The 20984-nt window shown below is 41.9% G+C and overlaps 1 protein-coding gene across 1 annotated transcript in view; it reads left to right on the top strand.

Annotated features, from left to right (window-relative positions):
• The window catches only part of man1a1 (mannosidase, alpha, class 1A, member 1), a 113539-nt gene that overhangs the window by 83088 nt on the left and 9467 nt on the right, over positions 1-20984 (top strand). The window contains exons 5-9 of the mRNA XM_060866201.1: positions 1130-1224; positions 11308-11431; positions 13690-13783; positions 16543-16658; positions 19245-19464. Coding sequence (XP_060722184.1) covers positions 1130-1224; positions 11308-11431; positions 13690-13783; positions 16543-16658; positions 19245-19464 — 649 coding nt within the window. The remainder of the gene's footprint in view (positions 1-1129; positions 1225-11307; positions 11432-13689; positions 13784-16542; positions 16659-19244; positions 19465-20984) is intronic.

Here is a 20984-nt window from a genome sequence, read left to right as displayed (position 1 = left end):
GAGCTGTTGTCCCTCTCTCTCTTTCTCTGGGGTCGTGATTCCTCCAGAAGCGTCCGTGATTGTCTAACAGCACACGTCTGCACACCGCAGGCGCAGAACAGGAGGCTGGAGGCTTCTGATTTCCAGCCCGGAGGATTTCTGCTTGGAATTTAGTGTGACGGGTTAACAGCCGACCTTGCTGACGTGCCAAGGACGAACTCTCGCATTTTCATCTAGCTGGAGGAAGAGAGATGGATAGTGAGAGACAGAGGCTGAGATGGGAAGCTGCTTGAAACACAAGTGGGATGTAGTTTGGCTCAGTGGGACTTTCTGAGAAAGAGGGGAAAAAAACATGAACAGAATGAGTAATTTGGCAAAGTGAAAACTTGGAATCGTTGCTGCAGCTTCTTTGCTTCAGGATCAGCACTTAATGTTCTTTTGAAGAACCATCAAAATGTTTTTCTTTTTTTGTGAGCTCAGCTCTTTTACTTTGCCTCTCGTTTTGGCTCGCTCTGGGATTTGGAAAGACTTTGTGTCTTTATTGGAGTTCCGCATTTCCAGCACCAAACTGTCAAATTTTTTTTGCTTTTATTTCTCCTTCCTTTCCTGGGAAGATTGTTGTAAACAGAATCCCTTTTTTGTTTTTTGGTCGATAAGATCTCCGCAGTACGCAGGGGCTCTTAGCAGGTAGAGGTTGGCTGGATGTCCTCCTCACTGTAGGGGATGACATGAAGGCTGGAAGGAAGGAGAGCTATGAGAGGAGATGACAGGCGAGACAGAGGGTTAAGAGCAGCCAGAAGCCCTGATACACCCGGGTGACTTTATCTGATCCGTTCTTATCTGGCTGATGTGGGATTTTGGTCTACACACACACACACACACACACATACACACACACACACTTACACACACTGGCAGCTTCTGTGTGACTTTCAGGCTGTCTTTTGCGATCAAGCAGCTGAGAAGAACTGAATCAGAGTGAAAGGGCAAAATGGGGACCAGGGCCAGTCATATACCATGTGCCAGAGTGTCAGTGGGTGAAGGTGTACCTGACAGCAACTTTACTAGCTCTCTCTCTCTCTCTCTCTCTCTCTCGCTCTCTCTCTCTCTCTCTCTCTCTCTCTCTCGGTCATGTCTTTTTTTCTCACAGGTGTTCAGGAGAAAAGCCATCGAGCTTGGAGAGAAATTACTGCCTGCCTTCAAGACACCCACAGGAATCCCTTGGGCTCTTCTTAACCTAAAAAGGTCAGTCAAACACACACACACACACACGCACACACACATTTATACACAGCTCCTGGTTAACATCCTCGTTGCATTCATCCTTAGCAGTGATCAGTTCCTTTAAAGTTAAATGCTACGTAACATGAAAGGTCCCTGAAGCAATATTTAATTTTTATTTTATCTTTCTTTTTTTTTGTCTTTTTAATAAAAAATAAAGATTAACTGATTAATTAATCATCAAAAACTGCAACAATTTTGGCACCATTTCCAGCTAGCTGTCCTTCCAAGCCTTCATGGAGTTTTATTGTGATTGTTGCAGCCAAAAATGTTGATAGATTCTTTATTTTTAATTATTTTAAATTGTAAATTTAGTGATTTTTATTTGTGTGTTTACTGCCCTCAAAGTCTGAGAGGCAACAGATTTTATTTATTTATTTATTTATTTATTTATCTATTTATTTATTTATTTATTTAAATATAGTGTGATTCAAAGAAATGGCTGAATGTGTGTTATGACAAAAAATAAAGAAGTGATTACGGATGACAGACTTATCAAGTTAAGAAGCTTTAATAAATCTTTTAAGACCTTGTTACACGACATGTCATTATTATTTTTTTTTATTATTTAGAAATTTTGTTAATTTCTGTGATCGCAAAATCTGACTACTGAGAGCAAAAAAAAAATCATACAAAATAAACAAGTAGAAAATAAATACAAATAAATGCAAAATGCGTAAAAATAAACAAATATTCTACATAGTGATTTTAATGCGTACATATACTGTATAAATAATGTAAAACCGACCTTTTGTCGCATGTCGACATAAATTGTCAAATGTTATTTTATGTAAACCTGGTTAAAAAGGAGCATTTGATCTCTGTATTCATATCTTTAATATGTAAATAGAATGAACCTTTTTCCGCATGATGTTTTCCTAGTGAGTAAATTTAGACACCGTGACTTAAAGCAACTCACTGTTGTACCTGGAATGTTTTGAATAACAATGCAAAACCCAGCTTTTCCGGCTAGTTCACTCTGGTTCGAATGACAGATGGGATCGGATGACAGATCAGGTGGAGCTCACAGTCTTGAACCTGGTATCAGCTTCTTTGGTTACACAAATATGCGTTCTTCCTGTTGTAGAATATCATTTTATCGAGGTTAGACATCTCATTCTTTCTTTTTCCGATGGGTTTCAGTGCACAGTGAATTTCAAACTTTAATATTCAATCCACTGAGGGGAAGAAAAACACAGAAGTTCAGGCCTTGCAAACAAAGTAGAGAAGTGCTTTTTACATGACGTTTCACAAAGTTTGGGTTCCGTCTCAGAACTGAAGAGCAAGAGATAGAAAAGAGAGATTTAGTGTGTGTGTGTGTGCACCCTGGTGTCCGGCTGTTTTCCAGCATTTGCGTGAGACTGTGTTTGTGATCAATGTTCAGGGTCAGAGTTTCAGCACTGATAAATGCAGTGAGACAGTTGATCTGGATTTGGTGCCTTGCGTCTTGTTCGTAGCCAGAAAACATTATACCAGAATCTGGAAGCCTTTGGTGCATGGTTAGTGTGCATGGTGGAGGGCTTGATTGACATGGGCAGTGCTGAATGAATCCCAAGTACTTTTGCTTCCATCTGTACAAGCAAGTGGGCAGCATTCGGAGACAGCCATAGTGATTCGGCAGCTAGCTCTTCTTTATTCAAGGCCATGACAGGGTTTTTGTGTCTGTCTCATTGTGTGTTAAGTGTGTGTACATGATTGTCGACGGTGCCTAATGGAAACTGAAGAAACTAATGACTAACGGCTGAGAAGGCGATAACATTTTGTCTGAGACCATTTTTCTGGCCTCCTTGCGACCGTACCATCTGCACTTATTAATTAAATGAGTGTAATGAACTAACTGGGAGGAAAATGAAGGGGGTTTATACCCTCGTTATGCCTGGTGATGCATGTCAGTCCCTGAAGCTTCATCATCCACTTGATTTGCAAAAAAAAAAAAAAAAAAAAAAAAAACCAGCAGCTGCTCACAGACGAGAGGAAAACAGCGCTTCACCCAGGTGGCTGAAACCCAACACGACCTTTTACTCGACGCGTGGCGTCATTCTGATTTGTTTTGACTAGGCTCAAATCTCATCAGTGGGGAGCGTCTGGCATATTTGACTGCTTGCTAATTTGGTGAATGTTTGCTCAAGTCTATAATCCGTGGAAAAGTCAAAACTGGGCTTGCTGCCTAAATTGGTGTAATTCCTCATTGTGCTAATAACTAGCTTCTGAACATGTTCTGCAAAACAGCTGAGAAAAACATATTGCAGAAGCAGGAAATTCAACGCAAACTCAATCTGCCCACCAAAAGGACCCCGAGATTAAAGGATGCGCACAAAAACCCTGAACGGATCTGTAGAGAGGCTGAAAATTGTAAATATATTGTTTAATGATTTATGATTCCATAAACTAGTGTCATAAGCGTTCATTGTATATTACAGATCTAAAGAATATTCGATATTTAGATTTCTCCGAAACGTCTTTTGTTCTCCTTTATCTGATTTCTATTAGTGTTCAAGAAAATAATAATTATACACTCCAAGAACAAGGTATTCTTAAGGATATCTACATTCCTAAAATGTAAAATGGAGCAGAAACTGAAGAATTCTTATGTGTACTAGATCAGGAGGTTTCAACCTGGAGGTCAGGATTTCTTGGGTGTTTGTGGGGAAAACTTTTATTTCTCACCTTTTTTGTTGGTGCCTTGCACAAGGGCACCTCAGTCGTGGCTGGCCCGAGACTCGAACCCACAGCCTTAGGGTTAGAAGTCAGACTCTCTAACCATTAGGCCACAACTTCAGTATAGAGTACAAGTATAGAGGAAGACTCATGGTTGAAGATGGTTTGTGTCTTTTTCTCAGCCACAATTTGGCCACAACTGTCATGCATCCTCAGTCTATACCCAACCATCCCATTTTATTTTCTATTAATCTTCTCTGAGAGTTGATCGTTTCAAAAAAGTGGGTCACAATTACAAAAAGTTTTAGAACAACTGTTTTATATTTTTATATAATGGTTTAAACATTGTTTCAAACCACTGTGTATGTATTTTAATTCATTTAGCAGGTTATTTTTCTCTCAGAAATGACCTAGTAACTGGTTTGGATGTTTGACCAGCAAGCACTTTTCAGAAAAAGAAACTAGTGAGAGCTATTCAGACCTGATTTATACAGATTTTTTTTCTTCTAGTTTTATGTGGAGAGGTGAGGTAATTAACATCAAGTCCATTCTTTGTTAAACCTTTTTTATTCACTCGGCTCTCCAATTACTCACACCCTGCCTCATCAGGATTCTTTGTAGAATCGCGGGGAAAAAAATCCTCCAGCATTCCACTGTTGGTCAAATTAACATTCCTGTGCCATGTACAAGAATGAATAATAATTAAAAAAAAAAAATAAATACAGTACTATACAAAACTGAAAAAATGCGACTTTGTTATTTTTGGACTTCAAATAGACATTATTGCTTTATAAGGTTCCTCATGGGTTCTAGCGGTTCTAAAGGAGCCAGAACATTAGACATCAATATTTATATAACAGAGTCCCAATGCTCTGATGAACTCGTTTGAATATCAGGGTCTGACCCATTTTTAACATAGACTTTCTCAAGTTGGTCATTTCTTATAACCCAGTTTTAAAAGGCCAGAAGCTGCTGCCTTCTACACACCAGTCATCCTCCTCCTCCTCTTTCTCATTTCTGATCCCGCGAGAAGCAGCAGCGAACTGAGGCGCCAATAATTTTACAGCAGCACAGCGCAGAACAACCTTGACCCAGATTTCGTTTGGCCGAAACTGAGGGGCTCTTTTGGGGGGGTTTCGAGCTTGAAAATTCATACACATCTACATACAAATAAACACATGGAGAAAAGAGGGTCAAAGGGATGACATGTTGCATTTTAACATTATACCGTTCAAACAACTGTTTGACTAGTCGTCTTGTCTATAGTTAAAGCTCAACTGATGCATTGCTAGGACTGAATCTGTTTTAAAGGTGCATTTAAATGTGGATATTGAACAGCAAAGATATCATCAAACCACACATCAATGGACAGTAGATACATGTTGCATTTCTGTCTCCAAGGTTACGCTGGTAAATGAGGACTATTACTGAATTGCTGTCTTTATGTACCGCTTAAGTGCTAAACCCCAAAGCAACACCAGCCGCAGCAGCTGAACGGCATCGTGGCTGATATAGGACATCGAAACTATGTGAGAATATGGCTAGAAAATGGCTTTTAAATTGTCGAGAATTTAGCTTGGACACTCAAAAACAGACCATGTTATGAGCCAGATTTTGTTACATTGAGCTGTCAAGTTGCAAGCCTTAAACCTCGGCACGTTAAAGCAGGCCAAAAACAGCTTGGCAAGATAAGAGAGGTGGAAAGCAGCTGACAGAAACAGTACAGATAAACAGTTGGCCTGCTGACAGGTAGAAAGGAGTAGGACATCATTAGGAAGGGCAAGTCTATTGTTATATATGCTCAGAACACTGCATGTTTTTGTTTTATACCCTCAGGCTAACCTAACACTTGCTAACTAAGACTTTTTAATTGTCTACCCAAAAGCCTTAGGGGGAGGTGTGTAAACCTTTGCATACAGTACTAGCTTAGTGGTGCAGAAGGTAAAAGAGTCTTTGTCACATTCTGTTCCTTGCATATCTGTGTTAGAAAGCTGTAGTCAGAGCGCAGGGTCAGCCATGACACAGTACCTCGGAAAAAAAGATGGTTAAAGGTCTTGGTGGATCTGGGGCTTGAAGCCTGGACCTTCTGATCAGTAAGGAAGTCGTGGGTTGGGAAGTCGTGGCCTAATGGTTAGAGAGTCTGACTCCTAACCCTAAGGTTGGGGGTTCGAGTCTCTGGCCGGCCACGACTGAGGTGCCCTTGAGCAAGGCACCAACCCCCCCCACCCCCCGCCCCCCCACCCCACCCCCACCCCCCCCCCCCACCCCCCCCACCCCCCCCCCCCCCCCCCCCCCCCCCAAAAAAAAAAAAAAAAAAACTCCCCGGGCGCCGCAGCATAAATGGCTGCCCACTGCTCCGGGTGTGTGTTCAAGGTGTGTGTGTTTACTGCTGTGTGTGTGCACTTTGGATGGGTTAAACACAGAGAACAAATTCTGAGTATGGGTCACCATACTTAGCTGTAAAACCTTGAATAAAATTTTGAGTTGGCTACAAAAGCATTAAATAAGCTCTCCTTATCATGAAGCAAAGCATTATGAAATATGTTTAATGTCCAACTTGTGGCCATGAACGTTTTCAGCCATATCTGAAAGTCATCAGCCGGAAAGGTTTTGGCATCTTTAACAAGCAAGAGTGACTCATGGGGTCATTCCAGGTTCTCCTCACTTCTCTTTTTGACATCATGGTCAGCCACACCGACTTATCTTTACTATCCTCAAGCCACTTTAATTGAGTAGAGGCAGGTTAAGTTGAGTTACGTCAGGCTCTAGCAGGAAGGGAAATCTGATTTTGGAGTTCTTTTATTGGACTTGCGAGGCATAATAAAAGGCAGTGAGAGGGAGCTTGGGGTGAAGATAAGCAACTGAAAATTTGTGGCTGGATGGTAGGGCTATACCAAACAGGAAATGAAGACAGCACATCCTGTCTATTTATAAATCCTCCAGAGGAACAAACTATACTAAGGGCAGTTCTTCTGTAGAATAGTTTCCTGTTTTAATAGTTAAAGGCTTTTTTGCTGGTGTTTTTTTTTTTTTAAGCTTAGGTGGTGGCTTGCGTTGAGAAGTGTTCCAATGGGGTACCAGTTATCTTGTTCTGTCACAAGTTTTCTTCTTTCATTTCTTATGCTAAAGACTTTTGAATAATGCAGGAGTTCTGAGACGTTTTGGCTACTTGACTCCAAATATTCTAGACCACTCTACATTTGGTTGTTATTGATTTTAAATGTAGGGCTTGTACATCCTTGGTTTTCTTATTATTTTAAATGTCGTCTAATAGCTTGTTAATGGCTTGTTTGAACATGATAAGAAACGGTAGCGGGCCCGTATGCCTCTTCATGGTAAGTTATGTTGGATGTTTGATATTAATTTGTCTTGATCTCTAGGAGATGGAACAGTGGGTTTATGAAATGCTAGGGATGATGATGATGATGATGATGATAAAGTTCATTTTTAATCTATATACATCAGCAGGGTATCTCACTTTTTCTGTGTCCAACAACTTTCCCCTGTCACTTATCACTCATGGTACATGTGTGTTGTGGTAAACTAATGAAACTAAAACGGACAGCGGTGGCTCAAGCGGTTAAGGCTCTGAGTGGTTAGGATCAGGGTTCAAGCCACAGGACTGCCAAGCTACCTCTGTTGGGCCCTTGAGCAAAGACCTTATCCTCCAGGGGATGCTGTATTATGTGCTCCGACCCCAACCTCCAAAGACCCAACCTCTCCATATGCGAAGAAAGAATTTCACTGTGCTGTAATGTATAGTCTTCTATGAATGTCTTCTATTCTATCCTAATGATGTCATCATCTGCTAAAAAACACACGCTTCCTGATACTTTGCTTCCTGAACGAGTGCAGACCCGAGTTTGAATCACAAAACAGTTCACAACTCACACCACTTCCTACAGGTAGTCTCCTGTAGTCTCCTACAGGGTTCCGTTCCGCAATGCACTTCTTAGTTCACATGATGGCTCTCATGATGGATGACGGTTGTTTGCGTGCATCCTTTTTTGGTCGAAACTGTCACTGTGAATGCTTCCTATATATTCCTACAGGTTTCTCTTGAAACAACCTGAAGCGCTCTCTGTCAGTCAGTAGGTGTGGTAGTATGTGTGACTGAAATGTGAAATCAGCAGTATTTGAATTACTTCCTTAAGAGTTGACGCCTTAATTGCAAATTTGCTACAACAACAGGTTTATCTTTATTCATCACATCTCATTTTGCACATTTCCCAGTGAGTCAAACACCGCATGAATGTAAGGAACTTTTTATTTTAGGCTTCAGCGATGGCAAGAGAAGCTTCTTAGAACATCCAGTTCATCGGAGGAGAAAAAAAAAGTTCCTCCCGGCTTTGGAAACCATAGCAACGGCACGCCGGCTTTTTTCACCCCAGATGCAACAAATTGCTTATTAGCCGTTTGCTATCTGCATTTGAAAGGGATTTGTCATTATAAGCGCCATGTCACACAAGTTGCTGCAGAGCCATTAAGGGTGTCCTGTCAGAGCAAAGCAATGCTGTTGGATTTCTGTAGCCTGCTTTAGTAGCTGTTGTGTATATAAAACTTGTTGGACGGCTTGATGGCTTCACCTTACTCTGAGGTTTAGGTTTAGTTCAGGAAGTCAGATTGCTAATTGAGTTGTAAACAGTACTCATGCTGGGCCTTTTCAGGGAGAGATTGACGTGTAATATGCAGCCCGAGACTAAATGTATTCCGTCAGCGTAGAGCTGGTTAGTCTGCTGGCGGAGTGTGTGGCGTTTCTAAGAGAGTGGTTTAACCCCCATAATCAGGCATTAGCCTTTCTCTCCTGGTAGAAAAAACGCTCACAATTATGAAAGACTCCCCTCTTCAGCTGCTGATCAAAAGGGAAGAGATGGAAAAATAAATGCCTTAAGTTCAATTAGACATCCAAGCTTAGAATAGCTTGATGATTCTCACTCCTGTTCCTTATGAACAATGAGCGCCAGTTCATCACATTTGTGTGTAATCAATCTAACGATCCAGAGAAGAGCTCGGAGTAATTTGCTCATGATCCGACTGGCCTGATTACAAGTGCCATTTTTGTGTCCAACCCAAACGAAGGGTTTTATTGGAATAGTTTCCAATAATAAAAAAAAGCTGAGACATGTACTGTATCTGCGAGCATGGCAACACCCACTGATGACTCACCTGTGGTGGAATTGGAGTGTGAACATGTGACCTTATTGCATTTGCTTGGGCTGACATGAACGTTCCTGAAAGGAAAATCCATTAGCCATTTATTGGATTTGCTGCAAAACAGGCTTATTGAGTTTTCCCAGCATGAGAGAGGACACTGGATGAGTACTAAGAGCTTAAATACGGTGACGCTGCTGGATTTGACTGGTGATGCGTAGAGTTTTGCTCGAGACCAGTGTGTACACATCACGCTGAGCTCCGGTTCTGGATTTGTCCTGCTTCATGAAGCGGCATTGAATGTTGTTCAGTCTGTTTTCATAGATTAATGCCAAGCTCTCCATGAAACTGTACCATGTAAAATTTATTAATGTTAAAAAAATAATAATAAATCTGTATAAAATGTGTAAAATCTACAGTAATTAACATTTAGAAGAATTTAAAAAAAATTTAAGGCAGTTGAAAGTTAGTTAAAGCTAAATGTTAAAAGTGGAAAAGTAGTTATTTTATTTAATTAATTATTTAATAATAATAATAATAATGATAATAATAATAATAATAATAATAATAATAATAATAATAATAATAATAATAATAATAATAACAACAACAATAGACAAAACTCCACACACACAAGGCGGAGGCTGGAATCGAACCCCCAATCCTGGAGGTGTGAGGCGAACGTGCTAACCACTAAGCAGCAGCTCAACACACAATCACGGCACTTTACACACTGATAGATAAAAGTGTTAGGAATAATTTTGCATCAAACTTAAGAGAGTAAAATCAAATTATTTTTTTTTGCTTATTAAAAATGTGCGATTAAGCCGATTTCGATTCTGACTGCAGACTGGAACCCCAGCATAGCTAACAGCTAAGTATCTATTATTATTTTTTTTTATTATTATTATTATTATAATTTGTTTGGTAAGCAATAGTAAATAAGAAATTTTGTTTGTTTTCTTTCTTTTTCTTTCTTTCTTTCCATTCTGAACCTACTTGTTTGTCAGACAACTATAAATTAAAATAAATGCTGTAGCAGAATCTCAAACAGCTATGTTTATTGACCGTGCAAATGCTATTGCTCTGGTAATGTTAAGTAGGTAATGGTTTGTTAATGCTAACGCTTCATCTGTGGTGGTATAAAAAGGAAGGCTCTCTGCACATTCAAAATAGTTGTATTATAAAACGCTATCTGTCTTTACCGAGACAAAGTCAGAGCTCTAAATGTTTTTTTTTTCTTTTAAAGAACCAATGGCAGCCTATGCTTTTTCACTCGCTCAATCAATCAATGTGCCACATCTTAATTTCACGATCAAGCCACGCTCTTTGACTCCCAGTATTAATTTGACTGATTTGCATTCTGCCACTCGGTCCTGTCAGAGCGTGAGCGTGAAAAGTTCAGCGAAAAGCTGGAAAAAAACTCTTTCAAGGGGCTTTGATTTTGTGCCATTAGCAAGAGACAAGCCGTAATTTGTCTTAATTGCTGCCGATGCCGAGGTTCCTTCTGCGCAGATCCCATAATGATGCTGTCATCTTAATCGTATCTGGGCGGGAAGCGGAACGTCCTGGTGGCGTCCATTAAGAGGTCAGAGGTCGTTTGAACTCAACTGTGGGTTCATCAGGCCCGGATAACGTTAACATTTTCGGCGTGCTGATTGACTTTGGAATGAATTGTAGCCGGATGTTAATCAGCATGTGTTAGTCAGATACGGAAAGAAACAGCATGTGGAGTAAATGCCACTCGAGCCACCCGAGCAGGAGGCATTCAGTGGAGCTGAAAAGTGTTTTGTGACCTGTTATAAAAAAAGAGCGCATTAAAACTAACCCAACTCTCTCTCTCTCTTTCTCTCTCTCTCTCGCTCTCTCTTTCTTTGTGTGTGTATGTCTCTCTCTCCGTCTGTCTGTCTTTCTCCTTGTGTCCTTCCATCTGTCCGTCTGTCTGTGCAATTCTCTCTCTCGCTCTTTCTCTCTCTCTGTGTTGCTGTCTGTCCGGCATTTGTCCATCTTCTCTTTTTTCTGTCTGTCTGTCTCTCTCTCTCTCTCTCTCTCTCTCTCTCTATCTCACTCCCTGTGTCTCCGTCTGTCTTTCTGTATCTGTCTGTGTGTCTGTCTGTACTCACTTCCTCTCTCTCTCTTCCTCTCTCTCTCTCTCTTTCTTTCTTTCTTTCTTTCTTTCTTTCTTTTTCTCTCTCTCTCTCTCTCTCTCTCTCTCTCTCTCTTTCTCTGTGTCTGCAGTGGCATAGGCAGGAACTGGCCGTGGGCGTCAGGAGGCAGCAGCATTTTAGCCGAGTATGGCACGCTGCATTTGGAGTTTGTCCATCTGAGCCAGCTGTCCGGGAAACCTGAGTTTGCAGAGAAGGTGAGTCAGAGCCCAGGATTTAACCCTGGACTTTAAACGCTTTATACACACACTGAGTTGTCCTTTTATAAAGTCCACCTACCTTCTCGGTCACTTCGTAGGTGTACAATTACTGACAGCAGACCATCTATATTTTACACAATTTATCAGCGTCCATCAAAATAAGTTGTGTTGGGGTTTTTTAAACGCTTAATAAGGAACAAACGAGACATTTTCTTCCCTGGATATGAACCATAACTCAGCTGCACCGCCACCTAAACTGTGATTATAAAAAAGAGCTTTGAGTCGAGAGCTCACAGTTACAATCTGGTAGTGTCCAATAGAGCGGCTCTTTAAACCAGCTAGCACAGCGAGCTCATATTCCCAGTATTTTCCAATCGGAGGTCTCGTTCTCACGCCTCTGCTCTGGTGGGAGGCTGATAGATGATTCCATTACACACCCTAAACGAGGCTCTACTTAACTCTGAAAGTGACCTGCACTTTCTAGATTGATGAATTCAATCTACAGTAGAACGCATGCCTGGCATCTCGAGCACGTTCTGCGTCCTTTGCGTCTTTCAGAGCCGATCAACCAAACCAGCCACCCATATTATCTATAAAATGCCTGATTCTGCCCAGTGCTTGTGTTTTAGTGCTTTTCTACCAGACTCACCTCAACGAATTACCCAAGATCACGATTCTCCGCTGCCAAGCGAGCCGTGCCATACTTAAGCACCCATGCTAAATTTGATTACCCGTCTTTCCTGTAGACCATGTTCGGTGAGTATGGGCATGTGGGCGGAGCTAAAAATACTGCAGACCTATGATTGGTCAAACAATCGCCCTGAATCATCCTGATTAATGTCTCTCTTGCCCCTTTTCCACCAAAAAGAACCGGGTGCTGGTTCAGAGCTAGCACTGGTGCTGGTTCAAAGTTGGTTCCATTGGAGAACCTTCTAAGAACCGGTTTGTCTTTCCACCGGCTAGAGAGCCGTCACAGAGCCGAGTCTGATGTCACTGTATACGTGTCACGTGTCCTAGCAACGTTAGCGCAGCAGCGGCAAACACATCAACAATAGGCGGATGTTGCTTTACTGTTAATGCTCATGAGGTTGTACTCGAGAAAGTACATAACATTATTTTATCATTAACACAGAAAAAAGTTAGCCTTAGCATGTAGCTACCTACTATCATGTGTGCTGATAACTGATCATATCGCGGTAAAGTAAAAGTGTATTAAACATTAGTATACTTAAGGTACATTATCAAATGCGCTAACAGTAGCCCCGCCCACAGCCCCTGACACAAGCGGTTCTTAAGTCTAGACCAGCAACGTTTTGGTGCTACTTAAGGACCACTTTTCCTGGTTCAGAGCCGGTGCTTTGGCTGTCGAAAAAGAATGAACTGGTTCAAAATTAGGCTCCGAACCAGCACCCAAACTGCCTCAGTGGAAAAGGGGCATCTGTGACTCAGACTTGAGTCACCTGCTCAATGATATTCAGTATTATACTGAATACTCAGACCTGTTAGATCTTCAGGAGCTCTTGGTTGCACAATTCTACTCAATTATAAACTGTTGTAGAAAGGACATTATTTACATTGACATTATTTCTTGTCCACTATCCCCCAGATGAGGATGAGGTTCAGTTCTGAGTCTGGTTCCTCTCAAGGTTTCTTTCTTACATCATCTGGAGTTTTTCCTCACCACCATCACCTTAGGCTTGATCATCATCATAATACAAATAAATTGAATTTATATATATATATATATATATATATATATATATATATATATATATATATATATATATATATATATGAGAGAGAGAGAGAGAGAATTGTCATGGCTGTTAAACATGGTCTTCGTCCATCCTCCTCTGTCCATAAGACGTTAAATTAGCAGCAGCAGAAAACTTGGAGAATGTTTCTTTCTCTGTTGACGAGGCTCTTGATGGATATGAATGGACACAGACCATCTGCCCAGTTTTATACATGTTAATGCCCAGAGTTGAATTCGAGGAAAAGCACCTGAGGTGGAGAGACAGACAAAGGCTCTAGGACACTTAACAAATGTTTATAAGCCAAGCACAGTGCGAAAATCAGGGAATAATGTCACATGAGCACTTTAATACTTTTATATCTGATACTAAACCTCCCAGTAAATCACTCCACACTGACACTCCACAGGTTTAACAAGTAACGGTTTAAGGCAGTAAATCGGTAGAATCAGCTGGCTGGAGAAATGAAACGCTGAGCTTCTTGTTCTTTTTCTGATGCAGGTCATGAACATCAGGAAGGTTCTGAATCGGCTGGCAAAGCCACAAGGACTTTACCCCAATTACTTGAACCCCAACAGTGGGCAGTGGGGACAACGTAAGTCTGGTTCCCACTTTCTCTGTGTCTCTTTCTCTCTCTCTGTATCTCTCTCTTTCTTTGTCTCTTTTTTGAATCACTCTCTCTGTCTCTTTCTCTGTCTTTTATATTTATTTCTCTCTCTCTCTCTCTCTCTCTCTCTCTCTCTCTCTCTCTCTCTCTCTCTCTCTCTCTCTGTCACCCTCTGTGTTCTTTTCCCTCCTGTGTTTCTTTCTCTGTTTAGGCCTCGCTGATTTCCTTTTTCCTCTCTCTCTCTCTCTCTCGCTCTCTCTCTCTCTCTCTCTCTCTCTCTCTCTCTCTCTCTCTCTCTCTCTCTCTCTCTCTCTCTCTCTCTCTCTCTCTCTCTCTCTCTCTCTCTCTCTCTCTCACTCACACTCACACACACTCACTCATCCATTCCAGAATCACTTTTTTTTCCCTCAGTTCTGATGTTTGATGTGAACATTAACACTACACACACACACATTATACAGTCCGAGAAAATAATTCATTTTGATTAATTGATTATTGAATTAGCGTATTTTTATAATCACATCCTTCAGTGTCACCCAAATGAGGATGAGGTTCACTTTTGAGTCTGGTTCCTCTCAAGGTTTCTTCCTCTTCCATCTAAGGAACTTTGTTCATTAGGGATAAATACAAACACATTTAAATAGAAGTCTAATAGCAATCTTTTGTTAACTTTTTATGTTTTATGTTTATGTTCTGTAAAGCTGCTTTGAGACAAAGTCAATTGTTAAAAGGCGCTTTTCTTACGCGTGTATAAAGCTCGTGTCTCAGCGCTAACACCCTGTTTCGGAGCTGTAAAGCAATCATCGCACGCGTGCAAGCTCAGCTTTATTGCTGTACTTTCATGGCTAATTGCTTACTGCTGTAAACAGCTAATTAGAGCCGCATTTCCACTGAACTTCTTTGACTCGCTCGTTTAATCCAGTCTTATTTTTGATGCACTTAAGTGCCTGTACCTCATGCCGCACTAATTAAACAGGTTAGCGCACAGTGCGTTCGCGGCAAACACACAGAGGCCTAGCGGGATTGGCCCGGGTTTGACCGAATCTCGCTGCATCTTTTGACCAACAAATGAAAACAGTTTGTGACGTCTAGCCGCCTGGAGAGAAGGCGGCTTATGGACCTGCTTTAGAAATAGGCTGCTTTTTTTTTCTTTCTGTCCTGAGGGGGCATCTCATATAGGGCACTAGACATAGTGCACTAACAGAATGAGAGCTGCACCCTGTAGAAATGATTTAATATTGTGTGTGTGTCTGTGTTGGTCTGTGTGTGTGTGCGCGGGTCTGTGCGTGCGGGTCTGTGCGTGCGGGTCTGTGCGTGCGGGTCTGTGCGTGCGTGCGTGTCTGTGCGTGTGTGTCTTTGCGTGTGTGTCTGTGTGTGTGTGTCCTGCTTGTCTTCATCTCATCCTGTGCTTCCTTCCCCACTTCTCTCCAGCTTCCTTTAATTCTTTTCTTCATTATTCTCTCCATTCTCTTATCCCTGCTTCACCCCAGCTTTTTATTCCATCCTTTACTTTAATCCATTTTCTTTCTTGTAAAATTGTTGTCTTGCTTTTTTCTTCTCTCTTGCTTTCAAGCCTTTTGTCATCCACTTTCCACTAAAGGCTTATTTTTTTATTATTCCTCCTTTTCTTGCGTATTACTTCTCCTCTCTATTACTCCTTTCTTCTTCCTTCCTGGTTTAATTTCTTTTATTTCTTTTTCCAGTCATCCTTCCTTTCTGGACATTATTGTTTTCCTGCCTTTCTGCAGTTCTGTGTTCTTTTCACTCCTGTGTTTCCTGTGTTTTTTTTCTCTGTTTAGGCCTCCCTGCGTTTCCTTTTCCTCTCTCTCTCTCTCTCTCTCTCTCTCTCTCTCTCTCTCTCTCTCTCTCTCTCTCTCTCTCTCTCTCTCTCTGTCTCTGTTATTCAGTCTCTCTTTTAGTATCTATTCTTATTTCTCATCCCCTCTTTTTCCCCCTCCATCATTTTCTCTCTGTCCTTCCAGCTTTCTCACACTCTTTTCTGTATCCCTTATTCTTCTCTCTCTCTCTCTCCCACCCCCCACTTCCATTTCACTCTGCATGTGTGTGTTGTTCTGTCTCCTTGTATTTTGCCAGTGGATATCTATCGTGTGTGGGTGTGGGTGTGTGTGTGTGTGAGCGGGTAAGCGGCAGTCATTTGGAATGTGGTTACTGCTGTTACATCAGTGTGACAGGATACAGAGAACGTCTCTCTCTCTCTCTCTCTCTCTCTCTCTCTCTCTCTCTCCCTCCCTCACTCACACACACACACACACACACACAATAAAGTGAATGAGTAAGTATCTTCTCCATCTAACAGTTCAAGTATTTATACATTTATGTATCTATCTATTAATGTGTGTGTATGTGAGAGAGAGAGTCTGTGTGCTGAGATGTTCTTTGTATCCTGTCACACTGATGTGTGTGTTGACATATTTCTGCATGTGGTACAAGCATACGCTATTTTGTGTACTCAAAAGTGGGATCTCACCTTCTTTAAATCTAAGCAAAATGACGCCCTGACCTGCTGTCTGTATATACACACACACACACACACACACACACACACACACACACACACACACACTCAAATCTTTCTGCATTCAGAGTTGTGATATCATCATTTACCAACAGCCACACTCCATCAAACTAAACACCCTGTTCTTTGTGTGTGTGTGTGTGTGTGTGTGTGTGTGCTCTCTACAGTTTTATTGACCCTGTGCTCTGTTTTTTTTCCTTTAATCTTCCAGATCATGTGTCTGTGGGAGGTCTGGGTGATAGTTTTTACGAGTACCTGCTCAAAGCCTGGATCATGTCTGACAAGCAAGACGAAGAAGCCAAGAACCTTTACTACGCTGCTCTGAAGGTGAAAACCGCCGACCTTTCCGTATGAACCGTCGCACGGCGTGCATGTCTGTCTGCTCCCGACCGCACAGAAAATATTTAACAAGCTCAGCGAGGTGTGTCTCAAATCACACGCTTGTGCACTAGATACTTTTGAGCGCTCATAACCGTCGTCTTTCGGATCAGGATGCAGCAGGGTGTTGCGTCGGATCAGAGCGAGCTTCTCTTTTGGAAATACTGTAGCAGGACTGATAAGCGTATTAGAAAGTGGACGCTCGGCTGTAACACACGAGATGTTTGAGGTTCAGGCTCCCTCCATGTGCTGAAGGTTCACTCAAGCCCTGAAATGAGGCAAGAGTGTTCTGTGTCCTTAAAAACGCTAAGACATGAAGTAACCTGAGCTGATATGACATCATCGTCTTGCGTAAATTCTCCCTCGCTGATATAATCAGAGAATGGGGAAGTCGTGGCCTAATGGTTAGAGAGTTTGACTCCTAACCCTAAGGTTGTGGGTTTCGAGTCTCGGGCCGGCCACGACTGAGGTGACCTTAAGCAAGGCACCGAACCCCCCAACTGCTTCCTGGGCGCCGCAGCATAAATGGCTGCCCACTGCTCTGGGTGTGTGTTCACGGTGTGTGTGTTTACTGCTGTGTGTGTACACTTTGAATGGGTTGAACGCAGAGAACAAATTCTGGGTCACCATACTTAGCTGTATGTCACGTCACAACAAGGCGCAAGTCAAATCTGCTACGCCAAGAGAGTCTTGAACAAAAGTTTCCAGCTGTTATAGAGAAGCGAACGCAAGAACTACCTTAAATTCTTCTTTGAGACGTTCCTCAGCCTCATGCGTAACTTGTACGTAACTGCCAATGTTGTTTAATAATAAAAAATAAAGTAATCTAATCCTGTAATCCTGTTCCGAGATCCAAGCGCCTAAAACTTTGAGCGGGTTTGTGCGGATGCAGTCGCTTATGTCTTGTTAAATACAATTGTTTTATATTGTGATTTGAGACACAACCGCCATTTCCAGAGTTTCCAGGAAGTGTTTTTTTTTTTTTTTGCTGTATTTATTTTGCACTTGTGTTAGCTTGGTTGTGCAGGAGTTAAAGAGAACGTAAAAGAGCAGACTTCTGGTAAGAGGAAATCTGAACCATGCTGATACACAGAAAAGAACAGAGCGTCTTAATCGCTCTATCTCCCTCTCTATATCATTGTAGCTCATCCTTCCATCACCCGCCCTTCACCTAGCTGTTTCAGCGTTTATATAAAAGTCTCCTCATCCTTATCTTCCAACAAGACTTTTTTGTTCTCTTCACCATGTTTCATTCAGTCACCTAGATACGAGTCCTTCACTCAACTATTTATAGCAACAGACTTACGACTCCCAATAGGGGAAATCATCATACTGAATAGAGGGCAGTTAGAGCTGACCCATCTTAAAGGAATAGTCTTTTCACATTTCACTGCCCCGAGAAAAGAACAGACAACCACTTTGCTCCTGATTGCCTTTATAGTGGAATGTCCGAGGGCAGTTGTTGGGGTGTCTGTGTAATTGATTAGAAGAGATTTATTTGGAAAAAGTAACTTGCTTGAATTTTTTAATGACTGAAATACAACAGCTGCCCCATTTTAATTCTGTCTGTCTATCTATCTATCTGTCTGTCTGTCTATCTATCTAGCTAGCTATCTATCTATCTGTCTGTCTGTCTATCTATCTATCTATCTCTATCTGTCTGTCTGTCTGTCTATCTAGCTATCTGTCTGTCTGTCTGTCTGTCTGTCTGTCCATCTATTCCTCTGTATTTTTATCTATCTATCTGTCTGTCTTTCTGTCTGTCTGTCTTTCTGTCTGTCTGTCCATCTATTCCCCTGTCCGTCTGTCTGTCTGTCTGTCTATCCATCCATTTCTCTGTATTCCTATTTATCTGTCTGTCTCTGTCCATCTATTTCCCTGTCTGTCTGTCTGTCTATCTATTCCTCTGTATATCTATCTATCATCTATCTGTCTGTCTGTCTGTCTGTCTGTCTGCCTGTCCATCTATTCCCCTGTCTTTCTGTCTGTATTTCTATCTATCTATCTATCTATCTATCTATCTATCTATCTATCTATCTACCTATCTATCACTCCATTAATGTTAAAGACAACCCAGTTTTGAGGGAAAAAATAGCTATGAAGGTCCTTTCTCTCTTTTCTCCCGACTGGAAGAAATAATCAGTAGGTGAGTGGCCGAGGCAGGGCTTGTCGGCGAGTTGTTTATGCGCTGGGATTTGTTGCCCTTGCTGCAGGAGGACATTTCAATCGAAGCACTCCATGTGGGTGATTTAGGCAGAGTAGATTGAAATTTGTTGTCTTTCTGATTGAAAAGCACGGCGACGCCACACAGCTGTGACCAGAGCAAATTCTCCACCTCAGGCTCTGAGCTATTCGGCTTCATTCTCTGACATCATGCAGCCTCGAGACTGCGCTTTGGTTTAGAAAAGAAATGCAAACCGAACATCTGCCCACACAGTAGGAGGAACTCCACACGAAGCACCGTGTCATACCGATTCATTGGTTTTAATTCTGGCTTCTTTTCTGTCCATGTTTTTCTGGTTGTTCTGTCCCCAGGCCATCGAGACGGGTTTGATCCGGAGGTCGAGCAGCGGTCTCACCTACATCGCGGAATGGAAAGGAGGCCTCCTCGAGCATAAAATGGGTCACCTAACCTGCTTCGCTGGAGGGATGATCGCTCTCGGGGCAGACGGAGCTCCTGAGGACCAGACAGGCCACCAGATGGAGCTGGCAGCCGAGATCGCACGCACGTGCCATGAGTCATACGCCAGAACCAGTGAGAACGACTCGTCTAAACTTTTCAACAAACTGCTTACAACCACCTCTTAAACTGTCTGTCTTTCTCTCTTTTAGCCTGTCTGTCAGTCTGTGCCCATAGACACCTGTCTGTCTGTTGTTACCCAGTCAGCTGTCTGTCTGTTTGCTGTTCATCCATTCATTGTCGCTGTCTATTTAATCTTCCATCTCTCATTATTTCTGTCTGTCCATGAAGTTATCCATCCATCCATCCATCCATTCATTCATTGTTGCTGTCAGTCTAACCATTTATATGTCTGCCATTCTGTCTGTCATGCCTTCCATCCATTCATCCAGTCTTTGTTTCCATTTGTCTGTCTTTCTGTCTACATATCCTTCCATCCTTCCACCCATCCATCCTTCCATCTATCTATTCATTAATTTTTGCTGTTTGTAACTATTCACCTGTCTCTCTAGCTATCCATTTGTCATCCATCTATCCATCCGTTCATCCGTCTCTGTTTCCAGCTATACATCTCTCCGCTGTTGTCTGTCATCCATCTATCCATCCATCCATGCTGACATGAGTGCATGTCTGCTTCACATATTCTCTGAAGCCTTTGGGACTAACAGGATGATGTTAAAGTATTGCTGCTAACCCTGGTTTTATACCACTATAATTTTTTTTCATTGTTGCTGTCTGTCTAATCATTGATCTCTAACTTTCTGTCTGTCCGTCCGTCCGTCCGTCCGTCCATCCATCCATCCATCCATCCATCCATCCATCCATCCATGCATCCATCTCCTGTTGCCTTCAGTCTAACCATTCATATGTCTGCCATTCTGTCTGTCACTCATGTCTTCCATCCACCCATCCATCCGTTCTTTGTTTCCATTTGACTAACTGTTCATCTGTCTGTCTCTCTGTCCATCCATCCACTTTTATCCCAAACTGCTTCGTGTTCATGCATCCAATCCTGTCTGTGTAAAGACTGCCATCACTTTTTTGGGACACTCCGCAAACCGCACGTCTGACTCCAGCTCATATTAATTGTATGAATGAGAGCTTTGTCATAATGCTGGTGTTGTTGTTGTTATTATTATTATTATTATTATTATTATTATTATTATTATTATTATTAGCAGTAATATTGGTGTTTATCTGATTGTGAGCGGTGCAGTGGAGTGCAACATTAACCATGGTGTGTGACTGATGATTAGTGGCTGAGGATATGTGACTTTACTGCTGCTGTGGTGTGTGTGTGTGTGTGTGTGTGTGTATAAAGAGCTGCTGGGAGGAAACAGATCAATCACAGCTGGCTGTGTTTCAGCGCTGGGGATAAGGAGTTTCCCTGCAGAGCTTTGTGCCTCTCAGCTCTGTTCTAATCCGAAAGGTCACTCCAAGTGCACACTGTGAGCAGAGTGTAGAGACGTGGTCGACTCCCTCTATCCACAGAGCAGGGTTCTAGTAATGCCAAATTATCCCTAGCTCCACCGCTGTTAACCTGCTACACACAGACACGTGACACACACCATCTTCACTTGTGTTAATTTAAAAGA

This window comes from Tachysurus vachellii, chromosome 3 (genome assembly GCF_030014155.1).
Source record: "Tachysurus vachellii isolate PV-2020 chromosome 3, HZAU_Pvac_v1, whole genome shotgun sequence".
Taxonomy (NCBI): Eukaryota; Metazoa; Chordata; class Actinopteri; order Siluriformes; family Bagridae; genus Tachysurus; species Tachysurus vachellii.
The sequence above is the reverse complement of the archived record's forward strand: the minus strand, read 5'-3'. Positions and strand labels throughout refer to the sequence as shown.